The sequence below is a fragment of the Diachasma alloeum genome, unplaced genomic scaffold (genome assembly GCF_001412515.2).
Source record: "Diachasma alloeum isolate Michigan unplaced genomic scaffold, Dall2.0 Dall_scaffold_00365, whole genome shotgun sequence".
NCBI classification, from domain to species: domain Eukaryota; kingdom Metazoa; phylum Arthropoda; class Insecta; order Hymenoptera; family Braconidae; genus Diachasma; species Diachasma alloeum.
In genome coordinates, this window is record NW_021680504.1 from 52578 (window position 1) to 74517 (window position 21940).

At 34.9% G+C, this 21940-nt stretch overlaps 2 protein-coding genes across 2 annotated transcripts in view; one reads left to right on the forward strand and one right to left on the reverse strand.

Moving 5' to 3' along the window:
* The first annotated feature begins 3307 nt into the window (after window positions 1-3307).
* On the forward strand, window positions 3308-11082 carry LOC107041448 (geranylgeranyl pyrophosphate synthase). The gene is made up of 7 exons (XM_015262030.1): window positions 3308-3511; window positions 6626-6780; window positions 6951-7095; window positions 7166-7286; window positions 8030-8169; window positions 9302-9404; window positions 9479-11082. The coding sequence occupies exons 1-7, from the start codon at window positions 3452-3454 to the stop codon at window positions 9706-9708; spliced, it is 954 nt and encodes a 317-aa protein (XP_015117516.1). The 5' UTR covers window positions 3308-3451; the 3' UTR covers window positions 9709-11082.
* Window positions 11083-11564: 482 nt separating this feature from the next.
* Window positions 11565-21940, reverse strand: part of LOC107041449 — a 51687-nt gene continuing 41311 nt past the window's right edge. The window contains exons 2-6 of the mRNA XM_015262031.2: window positions 17592-17652; window positions 16615-16686; window positions 13386-13525; window positions 13006-13151; window positions 11565-12328 (exon numbers count right to left, since the gene is read on the reverse strand). Of these exons, the coding sequence (XP_015117517.1) occupies window positions 12272-12328; window positions 13006-13151; window positions 13386-13525; window positions 16615-16686; window positions 17592-17652 (476 nt within the window). The 3' untranslated portion in view covers window positions 11565-12271. The remainder of the gene's footprint in view (window positions 12329-13005; window positions 13152-13385; window positions 13526-16614; window positions 16687-17591; window positions 17653-21940) is intronic.

The window sequence follows — 21940 nt, forward strand, 5'->3', positions numbered from 1 at the left end:
CCCCGATTAAAGACCTCGATTAATACCTCATCTTCCTTCTGACTGAATAAACCACAGTCTCCAGTTTCACCTCAATTGTAAAAACGAATTGGCCATGCTCATCACGAAGTGATTGATAAAAAATCATAAATAACGTGTACTCTACGACATTACATTTCTAAAAACCCTAAATATTCATAATAACTTAATTAATGTTCAATTTTTCTCGGATTAAGCAGAAACCACGCAATTAGCAATTTCTTCCGAAATATGTACATGCACGGAGAAAAATTTTCAGTAAAAATTACGGAACTCACAGTTCGCTCACCGATTACGGAATCGACTCAGAAAATTTAAGCGACGGTATCGTAATTTGTCACAGGATATTCAGGTAAAAATTACGGAACATTCTGGAAAAATTCCGTGACAGTTCCGTAAAATTTCCTACAACCACATTTCGCTGCGGAATTACGGAAAAGATACGCAATTTTTACTGAATATTCCTCTCCGTGTGATTCTTCTCTTTTCTACCGACATTACTTATAAACTCCCATAAACAACGAATAGTTTACCGCAAATGTCAAAAAATATTTTTTATAGGCGAATCATTTTCCCAAAAAAATATTTTTTCACATTTTCCCTTAAAATTTCTCTTCTCCCGATATAAATTTCTTCTATTCTTGAACATCATGTTTTACTTCGATTAACGACCTCGATTAAGCCTCATCTTCCCTCTGACTGACTAAACCACAGTCTCCAGTTTCTCCTCAATTGTAAAAATGAATTTTCCATTCTCGTCACGAAGTGATTGATAAAAAATCATAAAAAACATGTACTCTCCGCCATTACAACGTTTCTAAAAAATCTAAATATCGATAATCACCCAATTAATATCTATTTTTCCTCTAATTAACCATAAACTTTGAAATTACCAATTTCTCCCTAATTGTAAAAGTTTTTTCCATTTTCTTTATGACGTTATTTATAAATCCTCATAAACGACGAGTAGTCTTCGGTAATCGCTGAACCTCTGTAACGCATTTTATTCCAAGGTTGCGAGAGGTCACAGTGCAGTGGAGGATGAAAACGGTTTATATGAAATTGAAACTGAAAACTTTCCCCGCGACTTTTTTTTTAACTCCTAGCGCAAGTATTCCTCTGTATCGAAAGCCGATGAGTCGACTAGGACATTGCCAACTACCGTATGATCCTCGTGTCTTTATAATCCCTCCTCCCCCTGACTATTTCATCTTCAGTTGTGAAGGTGTCCTCAATTTCACAAACGCGTTTGGCATAGATTCCAGATTTCTCCAGTTACACGAAATCGACGACAAACGTCCGAATAAAATTGAGTTTTAGTCCTCCAATAATTTTATTTTTTTTCTCATCTCTTTCATTTCTGTGTCAGCACCACTTTTGACAGTTTTAATCTCCAATATATCTCGGATACCGTTAAATTCGAGTGAGATTGTCTGTGACTCTCTAGACCGTGGAGCTCTTTTTTCTCTACTAAGTTCTAAATCATTAGATTAGGAATAATTTAAATAACATTAAATGTGTGAATAACGGTTTAGTTTTATCGTTAATTGATATATTTTACGAGAAGAATGATTTTGCTACTTGTTTATTGCAGTAATTTATCGATAATATATTAATTCTTGTGTTTAAGGTGACACGTGTAAAAATGCCAATAAAGTATGATTAAATTACATCGTAATCATTTTTATTTTTTCCTGCATCCGAATGGGAGGGAGCCTTGTATTCATTCAAATTTAAGTTTACATGCGTCTGTATGTGTGTGTGTGTACGTATCTAACAAAGTTTTACGTCAATTGTTCGCTACACTGATAAAATGATTTTCTTATTCGACTCACACCGATAGAATCTCATTTATTCCAAATGACATTCGTTAACTATTAACAAACGGTAGAGTTGAATATGAACAAATAAATATTCGTTAATAGTTAACGAATAGTACACTTGAAAGGTGAAAGTCGAGTCAAACAAAGCTCCTCAAAATAATTTGGTGCCTTTGTTTACTATTAACGAATGAACATTTGATGAGACCGAATAGACCCCAGCCCCAACCAAATACATTTTTTAATAACTAATCCTTTCTATCAGTGTAATGAATGGATGGAATTGAATCTTTTTTTTTTCAAATGTATGCATTGTTGAGCCTTATCAATCGCCATTAATTAAAATTTAATTCGTCGATGTTATTTTAAATTTCTGATTTTTTTCGAAAATCGGTTGTCTCACGATAACTAAAAAAATTTTATGAATTGATTCAATAATGACTTGAAAATTTTGTTTAGATGTTCTTTTGACCAAGATCACGACGGATGCGATAGCAATAATCGTTATTTTGATTTATTTGAAAATTTACAAACATTTTGTATTTTTTTAAAATTAGAATTCTGGGGATACCTTTGCATTGATAATAATAATAATAATAATAATAATAATAATAATAGAATAATTAAAGTAATTGATAATAATTCAAATGTAATAAACTATTTATTTTATCATTTATTTGCGTTTAGTCAACTATTTGTCATTTATTTATTTCATGTTTTTATTTGCGTTAATCTAAACTGATATTCGTATTCAACGAATTAATATTTTGTGAAAATTATTGACTAGTCTACTATCTGCATATCACTTATCAATTGATTCGATGTGTCTACTTTATTGTCTAGATTTAATTTGAAAAGTAAAAGTTAAGGGTCCACGATCTCCCATATACCCACGGTAGAAATTACCTTGAATTCACGGGAAAACGTCCCGTATATCCACGGTCAAAGTTACCGTGGAGCGTGTGAATAGACACTGCCCGCGCTTATTTCTCGTTGGTTTCATTCGTCTAAAGTGGCAAATTTAATTCCTGACTAATTCAATTTTGAGATTTAAAATTATGATTGTTACAATTACAGCGCGTTGTAGCGCCCGTTCGGTCTCCTCTCCTCAAGGGGTAACGGAAGCCGTCGCAAAAGTTTGTTTTCTCAACGAATTTTTCTCCGATTGTGTCTAATATAAATGGTTGAAATTTTCACCAAGTAATGAGGAGAGTCTAAGCGTTGAAAAAACTGAAAAATAATAGATGGAGGACAACATTTTGTCTCCCCTCAGTACTTGGTGAAAATTTTAGACATTTATATTGGACACAATCGGAGAGAAATGGGTTGAAAAAACAAACTTTTGCGACGGCTTCCGTTAACCCTTAAAATCCAGTGACAAACTCAATGAACATCAGATTGAACGCAGAACGTGTCGCTGCGTATGGACTATTGGCTCCCTCTGCGCATGCTCGGCCACCGCTCGAACACTTCGACCACGAAATCTGATTGCTGTCAGATTCAAGGCTCAGTAGTGCCGGGGATTACCTACGAATTTTCAATTACCCTGAAAGAATAATTTTCACGTGTCTCTGACACATCGTCGATACCCCGTACTTCGCGTAACAACCGCAATGACATCGGAGAAAAATTGTGTTCCATATTCGCAGAGCGGTGACAAGGATCAGGATGAGGTTAGTTGCATGCTGAGCCACAGTTCAATATAAAAAAATTCCAATCACTCGTTATTTTTTTCACATAAAGTTTCATCGATTATTATTCTCAGGGGATTGGAGCCCATTCTGAGGGCTTGAGAGCGGCTGTGATTGTATTTTTTGAGGTTTTAATTGTCAATGTTTACGTATGACTCTAGGTTATGAGCGAATATGTCATGTGATCGATAGGTACTGCATTATTGGGGTGTTCATATGTGATATAAATATGTTTAGGGGGTGGGGGTCTTGATTTCGTAGTTTCTTATTTCAAGGGCGTGCCTATAAGGTTTTCTTCAGTTTTTAGTTCTCTTCAGTCAAATTTTATTGTGTATTTCCATTAAAATTAAAATATTACTTAATTAGAAATTATAAAGAGAGAACAAAATTCCTAATACAATATTTAATTGAGGGAGGTAAATTATTTTCGATGGCTTAAATCTTGGAAATTTTTTTTTTAGTCTGGAAATTTAGGCTCAAATGGGGCTCATGTTAGACTACAAAAGTAGAAAAGCATTTCACTGGGGAACAAGTGGAAAATTGCCCTTGTATTGCATATAGTATAGTTATTTTTTATAGTAAATTGGCAATATGTTTCCGAATGGTTATTTTACACATTATTTCCTTCGATTACGTATAATTCATTGTTCAATTCATTTTATTACATTGAATAAGATTTCTTTTCAGCTAATTTTGTCAGATTTTCAACTTAGTCGAATGTTATCATCATTATTCTTGTTATCGCAATGGCATTACAATAAACATTTTAAGCTATGATCGAATTCATTTGAAGCAAGATATTCAAGGATATCCCCGGAATTCTGATTTTCAAAAAATACAGAATTTTTGCAAATTCGGTGAAGAGGACATCCAAAAATTTTTTTTAAGCCATTATTCAATCAATGCAGAACATTTTTTAGTTATCGTGGAACAACTGATTGTCGAATAAATTCGAAAAGTAAGAAAACTAATTGATGAATTAAATTTTAATTAATGACGATCGATAGGGCTTAACAATACCTATTTGAAAAAAAAAAGATTCAATTCCATTGGTTCATTAACGAACAATTAACGAAAAACTTTGTTACATACGTGCATACGTACACGCACACGTACGCACAAGTTCTAAAAATCATATTTTTAGACTTTTCGGGTCCATAAAACACAAAAATCTAAAACTCAAATTTGTCAAGGACTACAAAGCTTCCATTCGGAAGCAAAAAATAGCCAAAGTACTTGGATATCCTTAAACCGATTGAAGAAAAATTACTCTCCTCAAGTAAATCTGTTTCAGTTATTGAGGAGATTCTTCAATAAATGCACCGCAGGCTTGACGCAACGCTTGCAATTGTCAAAATAATCGAAACACAGTTGAGTGATTGATTCAAACAATTACACGCGTCGCGTTAATTCTGCTTTGCGCTTCAATAACCGCGCGTCATTCGTTCACGTCACGTTGCTAAGGTAATTAATAAGACGTACTTGAAATGAGGAGGACGTACGTCGATTGTAGAAATTTTCTGCTTTAGAAATTTTGTTTTCCGTGCAGGGGAGAAATTTTGCGCCTTCTCTTCGAAATAAAATCTATTGTTTTTCCCCCGTTTGAAGGGGTTTCCGAGGCCTAAAATGACCGATGGAGGCGGTTTGATCCCCTTTTGTTTCTCTCATTCGACTCTCATGATTATTTGACGCTCATTTAATTTTAGTTTTGAGGCCTCCGTGGCCATGATTATTAATATCATTGGCTTCCGGATGGATGCCGCGTTTGGTTTCAGCTTATTTAATTGTTTCACTCATCCGAAAAACGTCTTGCAGCATTTGGACAGTCGATTAATGGTCATCTACCAGGAGTTTTCACAGAAAACAAACAACAAAAGTGTTTCGCTTATTGAGAAAAACATCGAGGAAGACTTACTAAATGATCGATCGTAATTCTCTCGATGAGACTTTGGGGGCTTTCAATTAATGGAGTTAACAAACGGAATGCATTGGGCAGGCTATCAATCATGTAAACACGGGGCATTAGTCCTCCAACGAATGACGAATTAAAGAAAGACATTCCACACACAAATTCACTCTCGTATGATTTATCGGACGGTTTATGAGGGAAAACGGAGAACAGAGAACATTTTATCATTGTTTGGAATTTTTTAGTGATAAAAGAATGTAGTCTAGAGTCGGTATTAGGTGTTGGCTCGCTGTGGAATTATCTTCGTAATGAGTAATTTCACAGGAATCCGTTGTATACTCGAGCTACCAAATTATTGACATTCGCGCATTACCAGTTTGGATTTTCGAAGTTTATTTGAATGGCGTTCACTGAATAATTGATTTTTCTCCAGGGCAATCTTTCCCGTGTGGTTTATGTCCATCACCAAATATTACAATTACGTTAAATTATGAGATGATTATGCTGGATGCGACCTTGAATGGACACTCTTCATTATTTTTCAATTTTTTCAAATTTGAGATTTTCTTATGTAAAATAATCTGGAATAATTTTAAATGTTAATTGTCAACGGAGTTCATTCAAACGGAGAGAAATTTTCTAGAAAAATTCTAGTACGAGTACTGAAAAAAATTACAATCCACCGGCTGTGAAAAATTCTAGTGCTGTTAAGGTAAAATTTCTTGGTATTTCTGATGAAATTTCCGGGGATTTCTGTGAAATTTTCACAGAAATACCGGGAAAAATTCACATTTTCCACAATAAAATTTCTAGTTCCGGCACTGGAATTTTTTCCTGGCCATCAATTTGCGCCTCTTTTCCCGTGCTAGCACTAGAATTTTTCTAAAAAATGTCTCTCCGTGCAAAGTGATATATACCATTATTTGCCATCCAACAACTCAACATAATTCTAATATTTGGAGATGGACTTGCACCTGGGAATGACTGGCCTGGAGAAATGCGCTGCTAAAAAAATAAATTCTTCCAAGAAAATAATTCCCCGGCAAAAGTAATTTTTTTTTCTCAGTGCAATCAAGGGGACTCTTAGTTCCATGAAATTTTGCTCTCAAATCCCCAGCTCTCCGGATAAATAGCAAAAAATTATTCCCAAGTTCTTAATTCGAGTAAAAGACGAACAATGATTCCAGAAACTTCTCCAGCCATTCACGTACCTACTCCAAGTACCGGGTAAGCAGATACGTGCGAAACTGGCGCATGCCATGAATTATTGGTTAAAAATACCGTTTGAGAAGCTCCAGGCTGTCGGCGATATAACGCAGATGCTGCACAATTCCAGTTTACTGTGAGTAAACACAAGTACAAGAGATGTTTATACAGTTCGGCCTTCCTCACCTGATCTCTCAACCCCATAGTCTCAGCTTACACTTGCAAGAACTCCTCCCTTCACCACAATATCCAAATAGTGGGAAAGCCGTGATAAATGCGGGGAGAATGAGGAATGATTTTTTGCAGACTAGACGATATTCAAGACAACTCGATTTTGCGGCGAGGGATTCCCGTGGCTCACTCGATCTTCGGTGTTGCTAGTACAATTAATGCGGCTAATTACGTTTTATTCATAGCACTCGAGAAAGTGCAAGCTCTCAATCACCCTGAGGTACGTTGAGGGCTCTTTCGATGTGTCGAAACAGGTACTCCATGAGATTTTCATTATTTTTTACTCATAGGCAACTCAAGTCTATACAGAACAGTTGCTGGAGTTGCACAGAGGACAGGGCATCGAAATTTACTGGCGGGACAACTACATATGCCCGTCTGAGGCTGAGTACAGACATATGACGATGAAAAGTAATTGTCAAATTTAATTGAAGGAATTGAATTCAATTAATGTAGAGTACGAATTGTGAAACGAGATGAGAGAATTTCAAACTGAGATCTGCTACTGGTATTTTTTTTAACACTGAGCTTTCTCTGGAATTCAATAACTCTTGGAAAATTTCACTACCTCCTTTGCGTGTGGAGATGTTCTGCAAAGACTCATCTGGTCTAGACTTGACAAGATCAACACCAAGAACTTTGAAGTTTTCACAAAAAAAATCTTATCTGAAAATCACGTTTCGCGAAATATTTCATGAAATTTGTAGTTAAACAAATTGACATTTGATCAGAACTTTTAGCCAAGACCAATTTTACATTAGACTATCCAAAAAGGTTGTCTTATCTGAAGCTGTAAAAACTGAAGTTAATTCGCTAAACCGTTGGGAAATTTTTCAAGAATTAAAAAAAAATAAAAAAGGAAGTTTTTGAGGAAGATGGAATAATTCGAAAGTTGCTACTGTTGAAAATCAAGATGTTTTATATAAATTATTGGTGAATAATAAATTCATTTGTAAGAACGGAAGCTTCGAAAAGAATCTGGTTCTAAAATATCGTTTAGATGATGCTGATAATGAACGAAAATTTCAAAACTTTCTGACGTCATTCGATTGAAAAATCTCAGTACGAAGCTGTAAATAGTACTTATTTCACTTCATTATAAAATTGGAAATTCATGATTTCGGATTTTAAAAAAAATGTTCATTTTCTTCTAGAAACTGGAGGTTTATTCAATCTGGCTGTGAGGCTTATGCAGTTATTTTCAGATTGCAAGCAGGATTTTTCCATGCTGGCTGGAATTCTAGGGCTCTATTTTCAGATCAGGGACGATTACTGTAATCTCTGCATGCAGGAGGTAAGAAAAAAGAAGATTCGCGATATTAGAGATGCGTTATTGTTCCAGTAATTCAACGCAATCACTGTTATTTTCCCGTTAATTAATTGAATCGGCAATTCTTCATTGCGAGGGGTATTTTTATCAATGCCTACAGAATTCCATTATCTGTGGAGAGAATTTAATCAGTTGCAGGAGAAATCATCCGACATTATCTTCTGAGATCAGGGGTTATTAAGATAACACCAATATTAACATACATTCCTCTTTCAGAAGTGATTTTTTGAGGGAAAAATGTCAAGAGGTATTCTTCACATAGAATATTTTTAGAATGTTCGAAAAATTGGCATAAATTGATTAAAAAAAGTTAATCTGACAATCTCCTTATTCAATAGGTAAAAATAGAGATTCCAGATATTTGATATCGTCACCCTGAATTAATTATCCATCCAGAATTATCACAGTTATCATCAGAAAGAGTCAATTTCACATTGTGGAAGTTATTTCTGGTAATACCCCCGTTCAGATCTCGCTTCACCCTAAGATATTCATCCTTTTCATTTAATCTTGTGACATTTCTCCTTCAAATCGCTTGGTAAAGAGATAATAGCATAGTGAAGTCATTCGGAAAGAAAACATGAAAATCTCTTTTATCTTCTTTAGAAAGAATTGAATGAGCTACAATAAAAATCTTCTGACATTTTTCTCTGATATCATTCATTTTTCATTGAGATCATGACCTGGGGAACGAACATATCGATATCTTTTATGTTTCCCTTACTAAAAAATTCTTCTTCAACTCTAGAAAAAAGATCGGGATTTTTTTACAGAATTTTCCAATTTGAACAAAAAGACTTTCATATTGATCGAAAACCGCTGTAAAGCTTAATTCATCTCATTCCACTAGTAACGAAGTGGTAAAACGGTTTATGTCGACTTATCTCCCAGTTGAGTTTCTAAGGAAAATTTCCGAATCTAACATGGATAGCGAAATTTTCGTAATCACATTTGTTGTAGCTCTCAATTGGTTCTACAAAAAAGTTTACAACATAAATTTTGCCATCTTTACATTCCGACATTTTAATTGGCCAATAGTAAAAATGAACTTGAACCGTTTTACCACTTCGCTACTGAATTAATCGTGTTTCTCTAGTATTGCGAGAATAAAAGCTACTGCGAAGATCTATCAGAAGGGAAATTCAGTTTTCCGATAATCCACGCTATTCACAGTAAACCAGAGGACAGACAAGTTATGAGTATCCTTTTACCAACAAAGTGATCGATGAAAATGTTTCCAATCTCCGAACTGATCCTTAATGATTAATGACAGATATACTGCGCCAAAGAACAAAAGACGTGGAGGTGAAGAAATACTGCGTAACACTTCTTGAAAAATTCGGCTCATTCGCATACACGAGAACTGTCCTCGAGGAGTTGGACAGAAAAGCGCGTGACGAAGTGGAGAGATTGGGTGGAAATCCACTGTTACTTAAAGTACTCGATGGTTTACTTAATTGGCCACAGAGTACTGAAGTCGAAATGCAACAGGTGGAGTCGTAAAATATTTTATTGCCTCATTAAAAAACGAGATAAAGCGGGATAACAAAGGACGAAATAAGTTATCTAGTACTTATTAAATGAATTTCGAGGAGATGGGATGCCATTTAGGGACACACATTGTTGGAAAAAATTGGAATTCCGTGGACAGTTGACTAGCAATTATCAATGAAGTTCAAGGGATGTTGGAGAAATAATTACAGCGTTGATCCAATTGTCGTAAGTGAAGACGTTTCGCTAATTATTTAGCTTCATCAGGCTCTGGAAAGATCGAATACAAACAAATGTTAAAAGGCCACAGGTAGACAAAACTGAAGTGTCACAACGTAAGGAACAAGTTCTCGCCAGTTCTTAATATCTGAATAGGCGAAAAATATTCAGATCCTATCCCTGTATTTACTTTTCAACTCTACTCATACGGAATAGGTTCTAATGACTATGAATTTTTCCGTCAATATTATAAGAATTACATGTATATTCCATTCTATTATTTTTCACTGAAGATTTCCAAAAATCCTGTACTTTGCAGAGTAATATTTCATTTTCTCAAATCACAAAAATTATGAAATTGCCAATTTATCGTCAACGGTCATAATTAGACGCCAAATGGAATTTGAAAATTACTTATTTGAATATTTCACAATGTGAAAACCCGCGTCCAGTAGAGGGTTTGATTTTCCTCCACTCCTTTATTTTTTTCTATTCTGTCTTTCCAGAGGCTGATGAAACTAAGATAAATGGCGAAACGTCGCACTTACGACAATTTCATCAATGTTATAATTATTTCTCCAACATCCCTTGAAATTTATTGATAGTTATTGGCATCATGGAGATGAACAGTTTCATTGGTTGAATAGTAATTTTCAGAGGAGTAACATTAAATTCGATTTAGGGGAGGAAAAATCATGAAATTTCAAGTTTCACTGGAAATTCTATTGCATTTCTAATTACCCTGCTCACACATTTGACATAACAGATGTGTAAAGCTAAACGTGCGGAAATTATGGAGAAATATTGTCTAGATGTCTGATGATAATTAATTGAAAATCAGGTGTTTTCACGACAAATTTTTCAGTCATGACGTCATAAAAACGTCAGGTAACGCTTCATTGGTCGAGGGTGAAGAGAGTGGGGAGTTGTCCTCCATTGGCCGAGGCGCACCAAGGTCGGCTCGAGCCATTCTGTGATTGGTCCAGCGCTCGACCGTCCCTGTGACGTCATTAGCGGCTTCAAAACGTTTGAAATCTTCGACTTTCAACAATTAATCAGTAATTAATGAGCAATGTTTTGAAGGTTTGTGAATGAGAAATGATTTATTTCGATCCCAAACTTGAGATTAGATTAGAAAATTGAAAAAAATTCATGTAAGTTCCCTATTTCCGTGATTTCTACCAATTTTCATGGAATAATTGAACTGAAATTCGCAGTTTCCATTAATTTTTCTCTAAAATTTCCAATCTTTAATTACGAAGTTCTTTGAAATTCCAGTGGAACTAGAACTCATCAAAAATTTCCAAAAGTGTATCAGAAATTTCACTAATAAATTTTTAACAGTGCAGTCTGCGTCGTGCCAATGACTAATTCATGATTTTTCTGTGACAATAATTGTAGGGGTCCATATTTACCAATTACGCTTCGATTTTGGGCTTAATGTAGTTGAAATAACCTATTAATACTGGGTATTCGCCTTTTATGGAATTAATAGGATAATTAATGATCCAGAGATGTGGATTTCTCCACTTCTTTTTACCTCTTCATTACTGAATTAAAATTATCATTATTCTAAGAATCATTGGATTTCCAGCGATTAACGATCTACATTAATATCAAAATAGTAAATTCCATATCAAAGTCATAGATCTCACGATTTTTATTTTTGTTGAATAACATTTTTGCTCATTCGGTATCAGTACATATACAACAAACATAATTTAATATATGACGATAGCGAATAAATCTTTGATAGCAGTTTTACATTATTATCATAAATGTTTAATGTGAAACATAGTCACTTGTTTTACGTATAAAATTGTTATAATAAAGACTCTCAGCTCGATCTTCACGTCTCATTTAACTCTTGTCACTCAATTTGCCTCATTCATACATATTGTACAGATAAAATTACGATCACCTAAAAACTTCATGTATCCTCAATGCTACATCAACAAAATTCACGTCAACTCCTGTAACTTGCACCGTAATCCTCTTATTGAACTTTTTTCAAAGTTTTTTGGAGTCTCTCCTCCCCAGAAACAACTTCTGATCCCGCAAAATTACCTCTGCTCAATCGTGAGTCCGAACAACGTGAAAATTTAGGTCACAGATGTTAAATACGCTTGAGAAATCAATGTTTCTCAAGACACAGACTCTTCACTTGAAGCTGCAAGGCTCCTTCATTATTGTCATCCTTTCCCAAGGACGTTGAAGGTGGCCATGATTCGATAAATGCCGATGTACCAATGACATCGTTCCTCTGCAACTAGGATAACGTTGCTATCTGACATGTGCGCTGTTCAGGCTCACTGTCCTCGTCAGTCTCACTGGCCCACGAGGGCTGACGCTCTTGTCACATCTCCCCGTCACTCGTTGGACCGGAAACGCCGTCGTCCAATACTTCAGTTACCTAATTTGCAGAAAAGGATAATATTAACCACCTGTTCTCACTTGAGGCGGAGACAATATCCCAGACGGTTTTGCTTCCGAATGGAAGTTTTGTAATCGCTCAAATTTAAGTTTTGGATTTTTTGTGTTATATAGAGCCAGTATGATCCAAAAAGTCCGGAAATGTAATTTTTAGACCTCGTCTGTAGCACTAATCGCTGTTCTGATTTATTTAAAAATTTCCCATAATTTGGTATTTTTTGAAAATTAAAATTCCAGTGATATCTTTGAATATCATGCTTCAAATGAACTCAATTATATCTTGAAAAGCTTCGTTTCAATGTCATTAAGAAAAAAATAATAAAATAAGAATGTCAAAAAACAGAACTCATATCTCAGAAATGAGGCCGCGTTTAAAAACGAAAACGCGAGCTACGAAAAAGGCTCTCATAAAAATTTATCTCTCTTGCTTTCACAATCATTCACGGAAAATTGAATAGAATTCACTCATGAATTCGTTTCTGGATTTTGTTTCATTCAATTTTAATCACTTTGTCTTCCGATCTTCCGTATTTTCTTCTCTCACTAGAAATTTCTTTTGATAAAATACTTCCCGATCATGTTCCCTGAATGCTCATTCACTATCGCTTGTTAAAAATCCATTCAAATTAATTTTAAAAAAACAGGCTGTTTCATTACCAAGACTTCTTCAAACCGATCATAAGCCTCTGGTCTCGTATGCAAAAGGCTCTCGCCCATAGAATCGCCGGGAGTTCTCGCACTCCCTCGTTGGCTCAATGCACTGGAGATGACGTAGAGCAGAGATAAAGCAGCCAGCAGTCCAGCTGGAAAATGAAAACAAAATAAATAACTGCGACTATTTAATTAATTTGCGAGCCATTTACTCTGTATCTTCTACTTTAGTCTCTCCCCTAACGCTATCTCCTCTTTCCCCCATTCTCTGTCTGAGTCGACTCTGCATGGAGATTAAGAACTGCCAGAGGTACCATTTTCTCTTATATTTATTTACATTCCATTTATTCGTCTTGTTTATAACGTTCTTTTTTTCTTCTTCTCACCGGCGACAAAGGAGAGCCACAAGTTGTGCGGTTTCCAGGCCAAAATACAGGACAGTGGTAGATAAAACAAAACTCTCCGCCAGCCTCTGGTTACCATTAACACAGACAACCAACACCGTGAACAATGAGACTCGTCATTTCTGGAACATAGACATGTACTTTGGCCTCCATCTTCTCATTATTTCACATGCAAAACACCACTGATTAATTGCGGAAGTCGTTCGTGAAGAAGATAACGGACATTTTCTCCCACAATCAGTCCACTGATAGAAGAATTTAGTTGCTGTTAACGAGGCTTCTTAAATATTGCCACGACTCGTTAATAATTGAGGAATAGAGGTAATAGTTAAGAAGGCTCGTTAACAGTAAGTAAATCGTTCCAACTTTTCTGTCAGTGTGCATGAAGAAATTGTATATTTTGTGGTATAATATAAAAAATACTAGGGAGCTACGCCCCCTCCCCGCTCAGCTCGCCAACCCCCGTATAACCCACATATGATTCCCATCGTCCTTATTCTGACCTTTGCGACCCTTAATCTTACTCTCGTCACTCTTAATCTCGCCAATATGACCCTTAATCTGGCTAATATGACCTTTAACCTGGCCCTCATTCTAAGCCTTGTGACCCTTAATCTGATCCTCGTCACCCTTAACCTGACCGCTGGGACCCTTATTCTCATGAGCCTGATTCTGAACCTCGTGACTCTTATTCTGACCCTTATGATCGTTATTTTGATCCTCGTGACCCTTATTCTGATACTCATGAGCTCGATTCTGAACCTCGCGACCCTTAATCTGACCGTTGTACACCTTATTCTGACCCTCGTGACCTTTATTCTGACCCTCGGGACCCTTATTTTGATCTTCATGACCCTTATTCTGACCCTCATGAGCCTCATTCTGAACCTCGTGACCCTTATGGCCATTATTTTGACCCTCATGAGTCTGATTCTAAACTTCATAACCCTTACGACCGTTATTTTGACCCTGGTGACCCTTATCTTGACCCTTGTGATCTTCAATTCAGTAGCAAAGTGGTCAAACGGTTTAAGTCGATTTTGGCTATTGGCCAGTTTTTAGTGAATATCTCGAAATCTAAGGGAGATAGCAAAAATTTTCTCATAACCTTTTTAGTAGCACCCAATTCGCTCTACAAAAAAGGTTATTATGAAAATTTCGCTATCTCCCTTAAATTCGGAAATATTTCTGGAAAACTGAACTAAAGACTAAATTGACTTAAACCGTTTGACCCCTTCGCTACTGAATTGTGGAGTCTTGATTTCGAGTACCAAATTTTTAACACCAGAAGTCGATTTGAATTTTTATAATATAGAGAGAACCAAAAGAATAAATTGTATAAAAAAATTGAAGTTATCGATTTCATTCAATTAAAAATTCCTCCAAATAAACACTCGGGAAATCTGCGAAGTGTTTCAATATCAATATTAAATAAAATATTAATGATTGATATTTTTAACAATTTGGCAAAAAGTCCCTGGAATTTTGAATAAAAATCCAATACAATTTCCCAGCAAATGCATTCGTTTTTTTTTTTGGTTTTTTTCGTACGCGTTCAACTCACAAAAAGATATCACAAGTTCGAAAGGGAATTGTAATAATGGTTAAGATGATAAATCTGCAAATGAGGATTGAAATATTCGTCAAAGAGTTTCCGTAAGACGTAAAAGTAATAAATAATTTCCATCTGGAGATGAAAATTAAAGGAAATAAAAAAAAAATCTCTGTATTTCAATCTACCTACTACCTTCTTTTCCATAATACTGTTACCACAATCTCCTCTAGGAGTAGAGGGAGGTGGGAGAAAAAATATAACCAAGTAAAAGCAGAAGAAAAAAGTAAAACGGAGATTGGAATAAGAGAGGTCGGTACCTTCATTTCGTGGCCACGGTTTTCTACTTTGCTTGTAGTTTAATACTTTGGCTCCGTGGTTTAATACTATTAAATTAATTCCACAAACGAGTTCGGGTAAATGGTTGGGAAAGAGTATTTTTCTATCAACGTATGATTCATATTCTGTGGAAAAATTAATTCTAGGTTCTTTTTGGGGATTTGAATTCGTATTACGATTTTTTTGGAAGCACCGACGTTTCGATAATTGGAAATTGGTGCAATCACAGGTAATCGAACGTTACAGAACCTCCAGGGAATAGTATGGGGTTGTATTACGTCAGAGCGTTTTATTCCAATTTAATGGGAAATATTATTGAAGGGAAACCACGAAGCTTTCAATTGCGAGTTCATGATATGTATAACGAACACGATCATTAGAGTAAGTATAACAGACGATGACTAGTGCTTTCAAATTGTTTTTTTAGATACTTCTGTATCGTAACAACAAAGGAGTTATAAATTACATTGGGTAGAGTGATCGATTTCCTAGATATTTTCAAAGAAACACGTAACATATGGAGATTAATTTTAGAGCGGAAAAAATCATTAATTCAAGGACGAAAAGTCTTCTACTGAAATCCAGAATCAAGATTTTCTCGTGAATATCTCGAACGAATGGGCAAAGTAGAACATAACATAAGAAAACTGAATACCATTCTATGAAATATGAATAAATAAAATATTGATATTCCTCTAATACTTGAATAAAAAAAGTGATTCGACGTGCCCGCCGACATAAAAGAGAAAAACCCATTTTCTAGCCGATTATCCCTTTCTGATTCTTTTTTCCTTTTCTTTTCATAATATGGAGAAATAGATTTTTTTAATTTTCAGGAATACATGGAGAGGTTTTTATACTACCCGAACGAAATTTTGAATGACTTTTGTTTTGTGTTTATTTTGATCATAAGAAAAACTTTTTAGTGATCTTTAACATAATTCCTCTTCATTTAATGTTGTAACTTGTTAATTGAGGAGAAAAAAATATATAATAGGAATAAAAATGAATAAAAGTAAATTAATCGAATTGTGAAGACGGAAATGGAAATACAATAAAATCGTATAAATTAACGCATGTAACAAATAATTATATTAACTTGTTTTTCATACGTAAACATGTTGACCAGCATAAACATAAACACGTTCGAAAAAAAAGGAAAGCATAAAGGATGAGAAATGAGAGGGGGCGGGGGGATAAACTTCTGGGATGTCTAGATTTACAAACTCCCCTCATGATCCTATTCTCAAGAATCTACGTTAGAATAACATTGACTGCATTTGTAAATGTGGGGGTGATATACTAATGCGTGTCACGTACCTGAGACAAATCTGCACGAACAGTGTGATGGCCCAGGTAATCTCGAGGAAGAAAATCAGGGCTGAAGCCACTCTGAAATGTACGATATACGATACGTATGAGACAAATCAAGTGCGGGACAATGGGAATCGTGAGTTATGTCTACGATTTTATGAGATCATTCCTATTTTGAACGGAAATTGAGGAGATTGAGGGAGACGAGTTTTAGGAGAGGTGGATCTAGTTTTTCGAGGATGAATTTAATTATGTTGGGATTCAGTTTTTTTTGAGTGTTTGAAGTATAAGCGAATAATTTCTCTTGATTTTTTTTCTCGTATACCAGTAGTTAAACAAAAATTCACCCTAAACTTCAGAAATGACGCAACGTATTCATCTTTCACGAATGCTTCAACCAAAATTTCAATTTTTGTCATTTTTTCGCTTGAACTATTGTAATTTTTATTGCCAAATTGTTTCAACACTTGTGTCTATTGAGAAATTCCACAGTTCTGCTGCACGTTTTTTAAAATAACGAAAATTTAACAGAAAAACAATATTAATTGATAAATTTTCCATTGTAACATATTCTGTTGAATAGTTTAGTTTATATTTGTTATCAAAATGCTCTGGCATAAATTTTCCAACTTGTTTCAATTAATTTTTGCTATAATCTTGACAAAAGTTCGTGACAGCCCAATGCGCTATACAATTGATAAAATTCTAGGGAAATTTTCAACTGATTTTTTTCTCGTTAATTAACAGTTTTATGTAATTAAATTGCAGGATATGAATCCTGATAATTTAACAACAATTGCTGTCGCCCGTCGCTTGACAATTGAGTGAATTGTGATAACATTAGCTCAACGTTTTTCCGCAAACTACTCCTCTAAAAATGACAATGAATGATTGATTCAATTTCAAAGTTTCTCTTGAAAAACGTTTTTTTTTTGGTGATAGTGCGTGATTCGATTTACAAGTGCATGTTGAATTATCCTCACGTAACGTAATAACCCATGACGTGTCGATGGTAAGCGATATCAGCTCCAACTCCGCACACAACTGCAACAGAGTGAAAAAAAACCCAAAACTTTACTTTCTGAAAGTTTCTGCAGCAAAAAATCCTTAAATCACACTGACAAAGGATCTTAAATAAATTGGATTAACTCCAAGTTCCCACATGTACGTCTGCACGCTGGTTCCAACTACTGCCAGAAATTTACATCCCCTAAACAACATCTTCCGCGGTTGACTACAACCTTGCCTCGAAATTATTCAAAAAGTCCATCCACTTCCATCAATTTATTAAAGTTCCACTGTTACTCTCACCCTGAATAATACATCATTTATTGCTCGGCTACAAGTTGGCTGTTATCAGAGGATAAAGTGGGTTAGCATCACCCAGGGGAGTGTGTGACACACGAGAAAACATGAAATTTGTTGGACAAAGTGTAGTCATGACTCGGGATAATATAATTCAAGTCTGGTGGAGATTGTAAACTGCTCAACTTTTATTTCTCGACACGCAAACGAACATTTTGAAGGTGACTTGTTAGTGCAGTGTGACTTTTTATCACAATTCACGTATTTGCCTTTGAAAATCACGGCTCGAGTGGTCAAATAAGTCAAGTCTGATACGAAATCTTTACTAATTATCTCGGTTTTTCTTTGTAAATTCTAGTTTCAGAAAAAAATGGAGGGGATTTTTTTTGTAGAAGAGAACATCTCGTAGGAAGTAGGGTCTTTGAACGTTTTGTTTGTAAGATAATCAAATTAGATTTTATTGTTACAAATTTTTAATTATGGAAACAATTTTTATTTCGTGAGATAAAAGTTGAACTCACTGTTGATGAATTTTCTTAATTAACTTAATTTTATTTTTGTTTTGAAATTGGATTGGATTGAATTGAATGAAAACAAGCGGGAAATTGCTCTTGTATTACATCTAGTATTGTTATTTTTACTATTAAATTAACAATATACTTCCGAATGGTTATGTTACACATTATTTACGTTTATCATGTCCAATTTATTGTTTATTTAATTTTATTAAATTGAATAAGATTGCTTTTTAGTTGAATGTTATCCTCATCGTTATTCTTATTCTCCCTCTCTACTATACAACCAATTGGCTATTACAGTTCTATCTCTCCCCTTAGCCCTTCGATAAAATGTTAATAGACAAATTTTATTTATACATAATTGAATGAATTTGGAACATCACATTTGAAAAAACCATCAGAAAGCTCACTTTCAGGAAAATTCATGACAAATTAGAAATTTTCAACAATCATCATAAAAATCAAATCAACTAATATAGCTATCGTAATCTTTTTTTAACTTCGACTTAATGGAGCACGAATGGAGCAATTTGAAGCACGATATCCAAAGATATCTCGGGAATTCTGATCTACAAAAAATACAGAATTTTTCCAAATTTTCAAATAAATCAAAATAACGGTTATTGCTATCGCCTTCATCTTCAAACTCGGTCAAAAGGACATCCAAACAAATTTATTTAGCCATCATTCAATCAATTCAGAACTTTTTTTTAGTCATCGTAAAAGAAACAATTTTTGGAAAATTTAAAAAATAACAAAATTCATGAATGAATTAAATTTTCATTCATGACGATTGATAGGGCTCAACAATACCTACATTTGAGGAAAAAAAGATTCAATTCCATCGATTCATTAGCGAGCAATCGACAACACAAAAAATTCAAAACTTAAATTTGAAGGATTACAATGCTTCCATTCAGAAGCAAAAATGGAAATTTCGGTGTTTCAAAACGGAAATACAGTGTTTCCATTCGGAAACGAAAATCCCAAAAAAAACATTAACACGAGAAAAATTCCCCAGAATAATCTTCACGTGAAAAACCAAATCCAAAATATCTTCTCAAAATGATCCCTCCACCCCGAAAAATTCCCCACAACATTGACTAACGAAGGCAGACTGCAATTAATTCAGTCGGTTGCCCACGCAAGTTAAGTGATCCTTGATTCGTTCAGCGTTAGAACACGAGCAATTAAAACTGTGCATCTTTGAAAAATAATTTTCGTACTTTTCAGGTGGAAAACAGTCAAGTACCCAGTGAGCCTGAAAAAATAATCGAGAGCCCCCTCGAGCCAAACTCTCGACATTAATGATTGATTCGCCCCGTCATACAATTCACAAGTTTTTCTCTCAAACTCAGGGACTAATTAAATCAATATTGATTTAATTACTGGAGAGCAATTTCCGTCTTTGTGCAGAATGTTATTCTGAAGTTGGAGGGCTGGAGTAATTCCTGGCTGCTCTTATGTTTGTCCGATTGCACCTGGAATTTTTCTACTGCCATTCGCTGGGCATTTCGCTGGATTACTATTAGGGACCGGTATTATTAAATTTGAAGCCACTCACGTAGTCTCCCGATTGGTGGAAATGAAGGACACATGGTGCATGAGACCGGGGGAAGGGGAAAGCGTGAAAATTCCCTGAGAATGGTAGAATGGCCACTGTCACAGAGGGGGAAAATTCAATTTCATTCATATCAGACCAGTGGCCAGAAATTTTAGTCCTTTCAGCGTTTACCGTTGGCGTAATTGTGAGTGAATTTTTTCCCGCGTTTGGAGTTTCTTTTGAAAAAATAATCACCAAAGGCTTGTGATAATTCAGGAACTTTTGGTTTCGATTCCTTCGGCTCATTGCGAGAAATAATTCATCAGCTGAATAATTGATGTTCATGTAGCGAATGAGATAAAATGGGCTCATAACAATTGCATGAACCTGATATTGGTGGAATATTCAGTCACTAATGGACTTCATCCTTAATTTCGCGGGATATTTCGGACGATTTTCGCGAGTCACTTTATATGAATTTTCTGTACTAATTCAATTGGATTTAATTCTAAAATTGAATTAGATTAAATTACGAATTATTTTGAATTTAATCGTTACATAGTGTTTGTAAAAAAAAGTGATGTTCCATTACGGAAAAATTGCTGCACGTATGTGAATGGTTACGCAATATTGAGCAATAAATTAAATAAATTAAAACTGTAAATTTTACAGATTCGGCGCAAATTAGCTTCACGTTTATTAAATTTTTCCGAGTCAGTGAAAAAAAAATTATGAAGTATATAATGAATTTTTAAAAGGTAAAGAAAAAGAAAAAGGTAAAGGAAGGTGAGGAAAAGGCGGAGAAAAATTCACGATACTCTATAATTTTTCTCCGCGCATGAATTTAGGTGTAATTTATAATTTATTTGTCTCTTCCTGCACTAAACAATAATTGCATGTACTACAATAATTCAGTAAATGTGGTCCATTCAAACAACCAAAATATAATCCATGAAATTTATAACAATAATGATAGCGTAGATCTGAATCTGTTCTCCATTCTGAAGCAATTAATTCAGCAATTTAAATCATTCATCCGTGTGGATTTATCCACTGAGCGGAACGGTGTGAGAATTCACCCGAGGAATAATAAATCATCCTACATCCTTTCACTGGATTCCTAATATATTTAATTAGAGAGAGTCAAAAGGTCCCGATTACAAGCGCCCATTCCAGTGATCCAATAATGATGAAAAAATTCAAATATTCATGCACCAAGCGATGAAGAATTAACCTCCGCCCATGGCAGGACACTCCGCAATAATTAACCCGAAAAATACTAACTCAATCTCCGTGAATACTCCATCCTCTTCCCATTAATTTGATTACCACTGCAATCATCCAAATAATGAGGTCTAGCCGCAAATTCAATCGTCCTTCTTGTGCAATGAAATAATCAAAATAGAACAGAGGCGAATGCATGTGAAACTGACATGCCGACGATGAGTTTAAATAGTGGAAGAGTGCGTAAAACCTCGACCATTAATTACTTGAGTAAATGGAATAATGCCGTGCCGAAGGCGAATTTCAAGAAACTAATTCGTAATTTTTATTGTGCACATTTTTTCAAAAAAGTCGCCGGGCAAACGAACAATAAACAATCATTTTTTTGTACTAATTATTTATTTTTAGACATATATAATCGATCTTCAATGTATGAGAAATCTCACTCGAATAAGTACACTGAGAGAAATATTCAGTAAAAATTACGGATCAATTCACCTAATCCGCAATGGGGAATCATTTTCCGGCAATTTTTATGGGAATGGAAGAGAATAAATCTGAAACATTCAGTGAATTCTCAAATTGTCACGTAATTTTTCCCGAAGAAGTAAAATCTTACGGAAACTTCCCGACTTATTGTGCCTCCAAAATCAAAAATTCTTGAACGTTCAACAATTTTTATGAAGCTGGTGAGTTATTTCTACGTTCCGTTCCGTAAAATTTCTCAATCGTTGGGGAAAAA

What these genes read in the sequence shown, in the direction of transcription:
- LOC107041448 (XM_015262030.1), top strand. Translation starts at nt 3,452, where the DNA reads ATGACATCGGAGAAAAATTGTGTTCCATATTCGCAGAGCGGTGACAAG. An exon ending in GTGACAAGGATCAGGATGAG is followed by an intron (nt 3,512 to 6,625) that starts GTTAGTTGCATG and finishes CAATGATTCCAG; the next exon opens with AAACTTCTCCAGCCATTCAC. An exon ending in CAGACATATGACGATGAAAA is followed by an intron (nt 7,287 to 8,029) that starts GTAATTGTCAAA and finishes ATTTTCTTCTAG; the next exon opens with AAACTGGAGGTTTATTCAAT.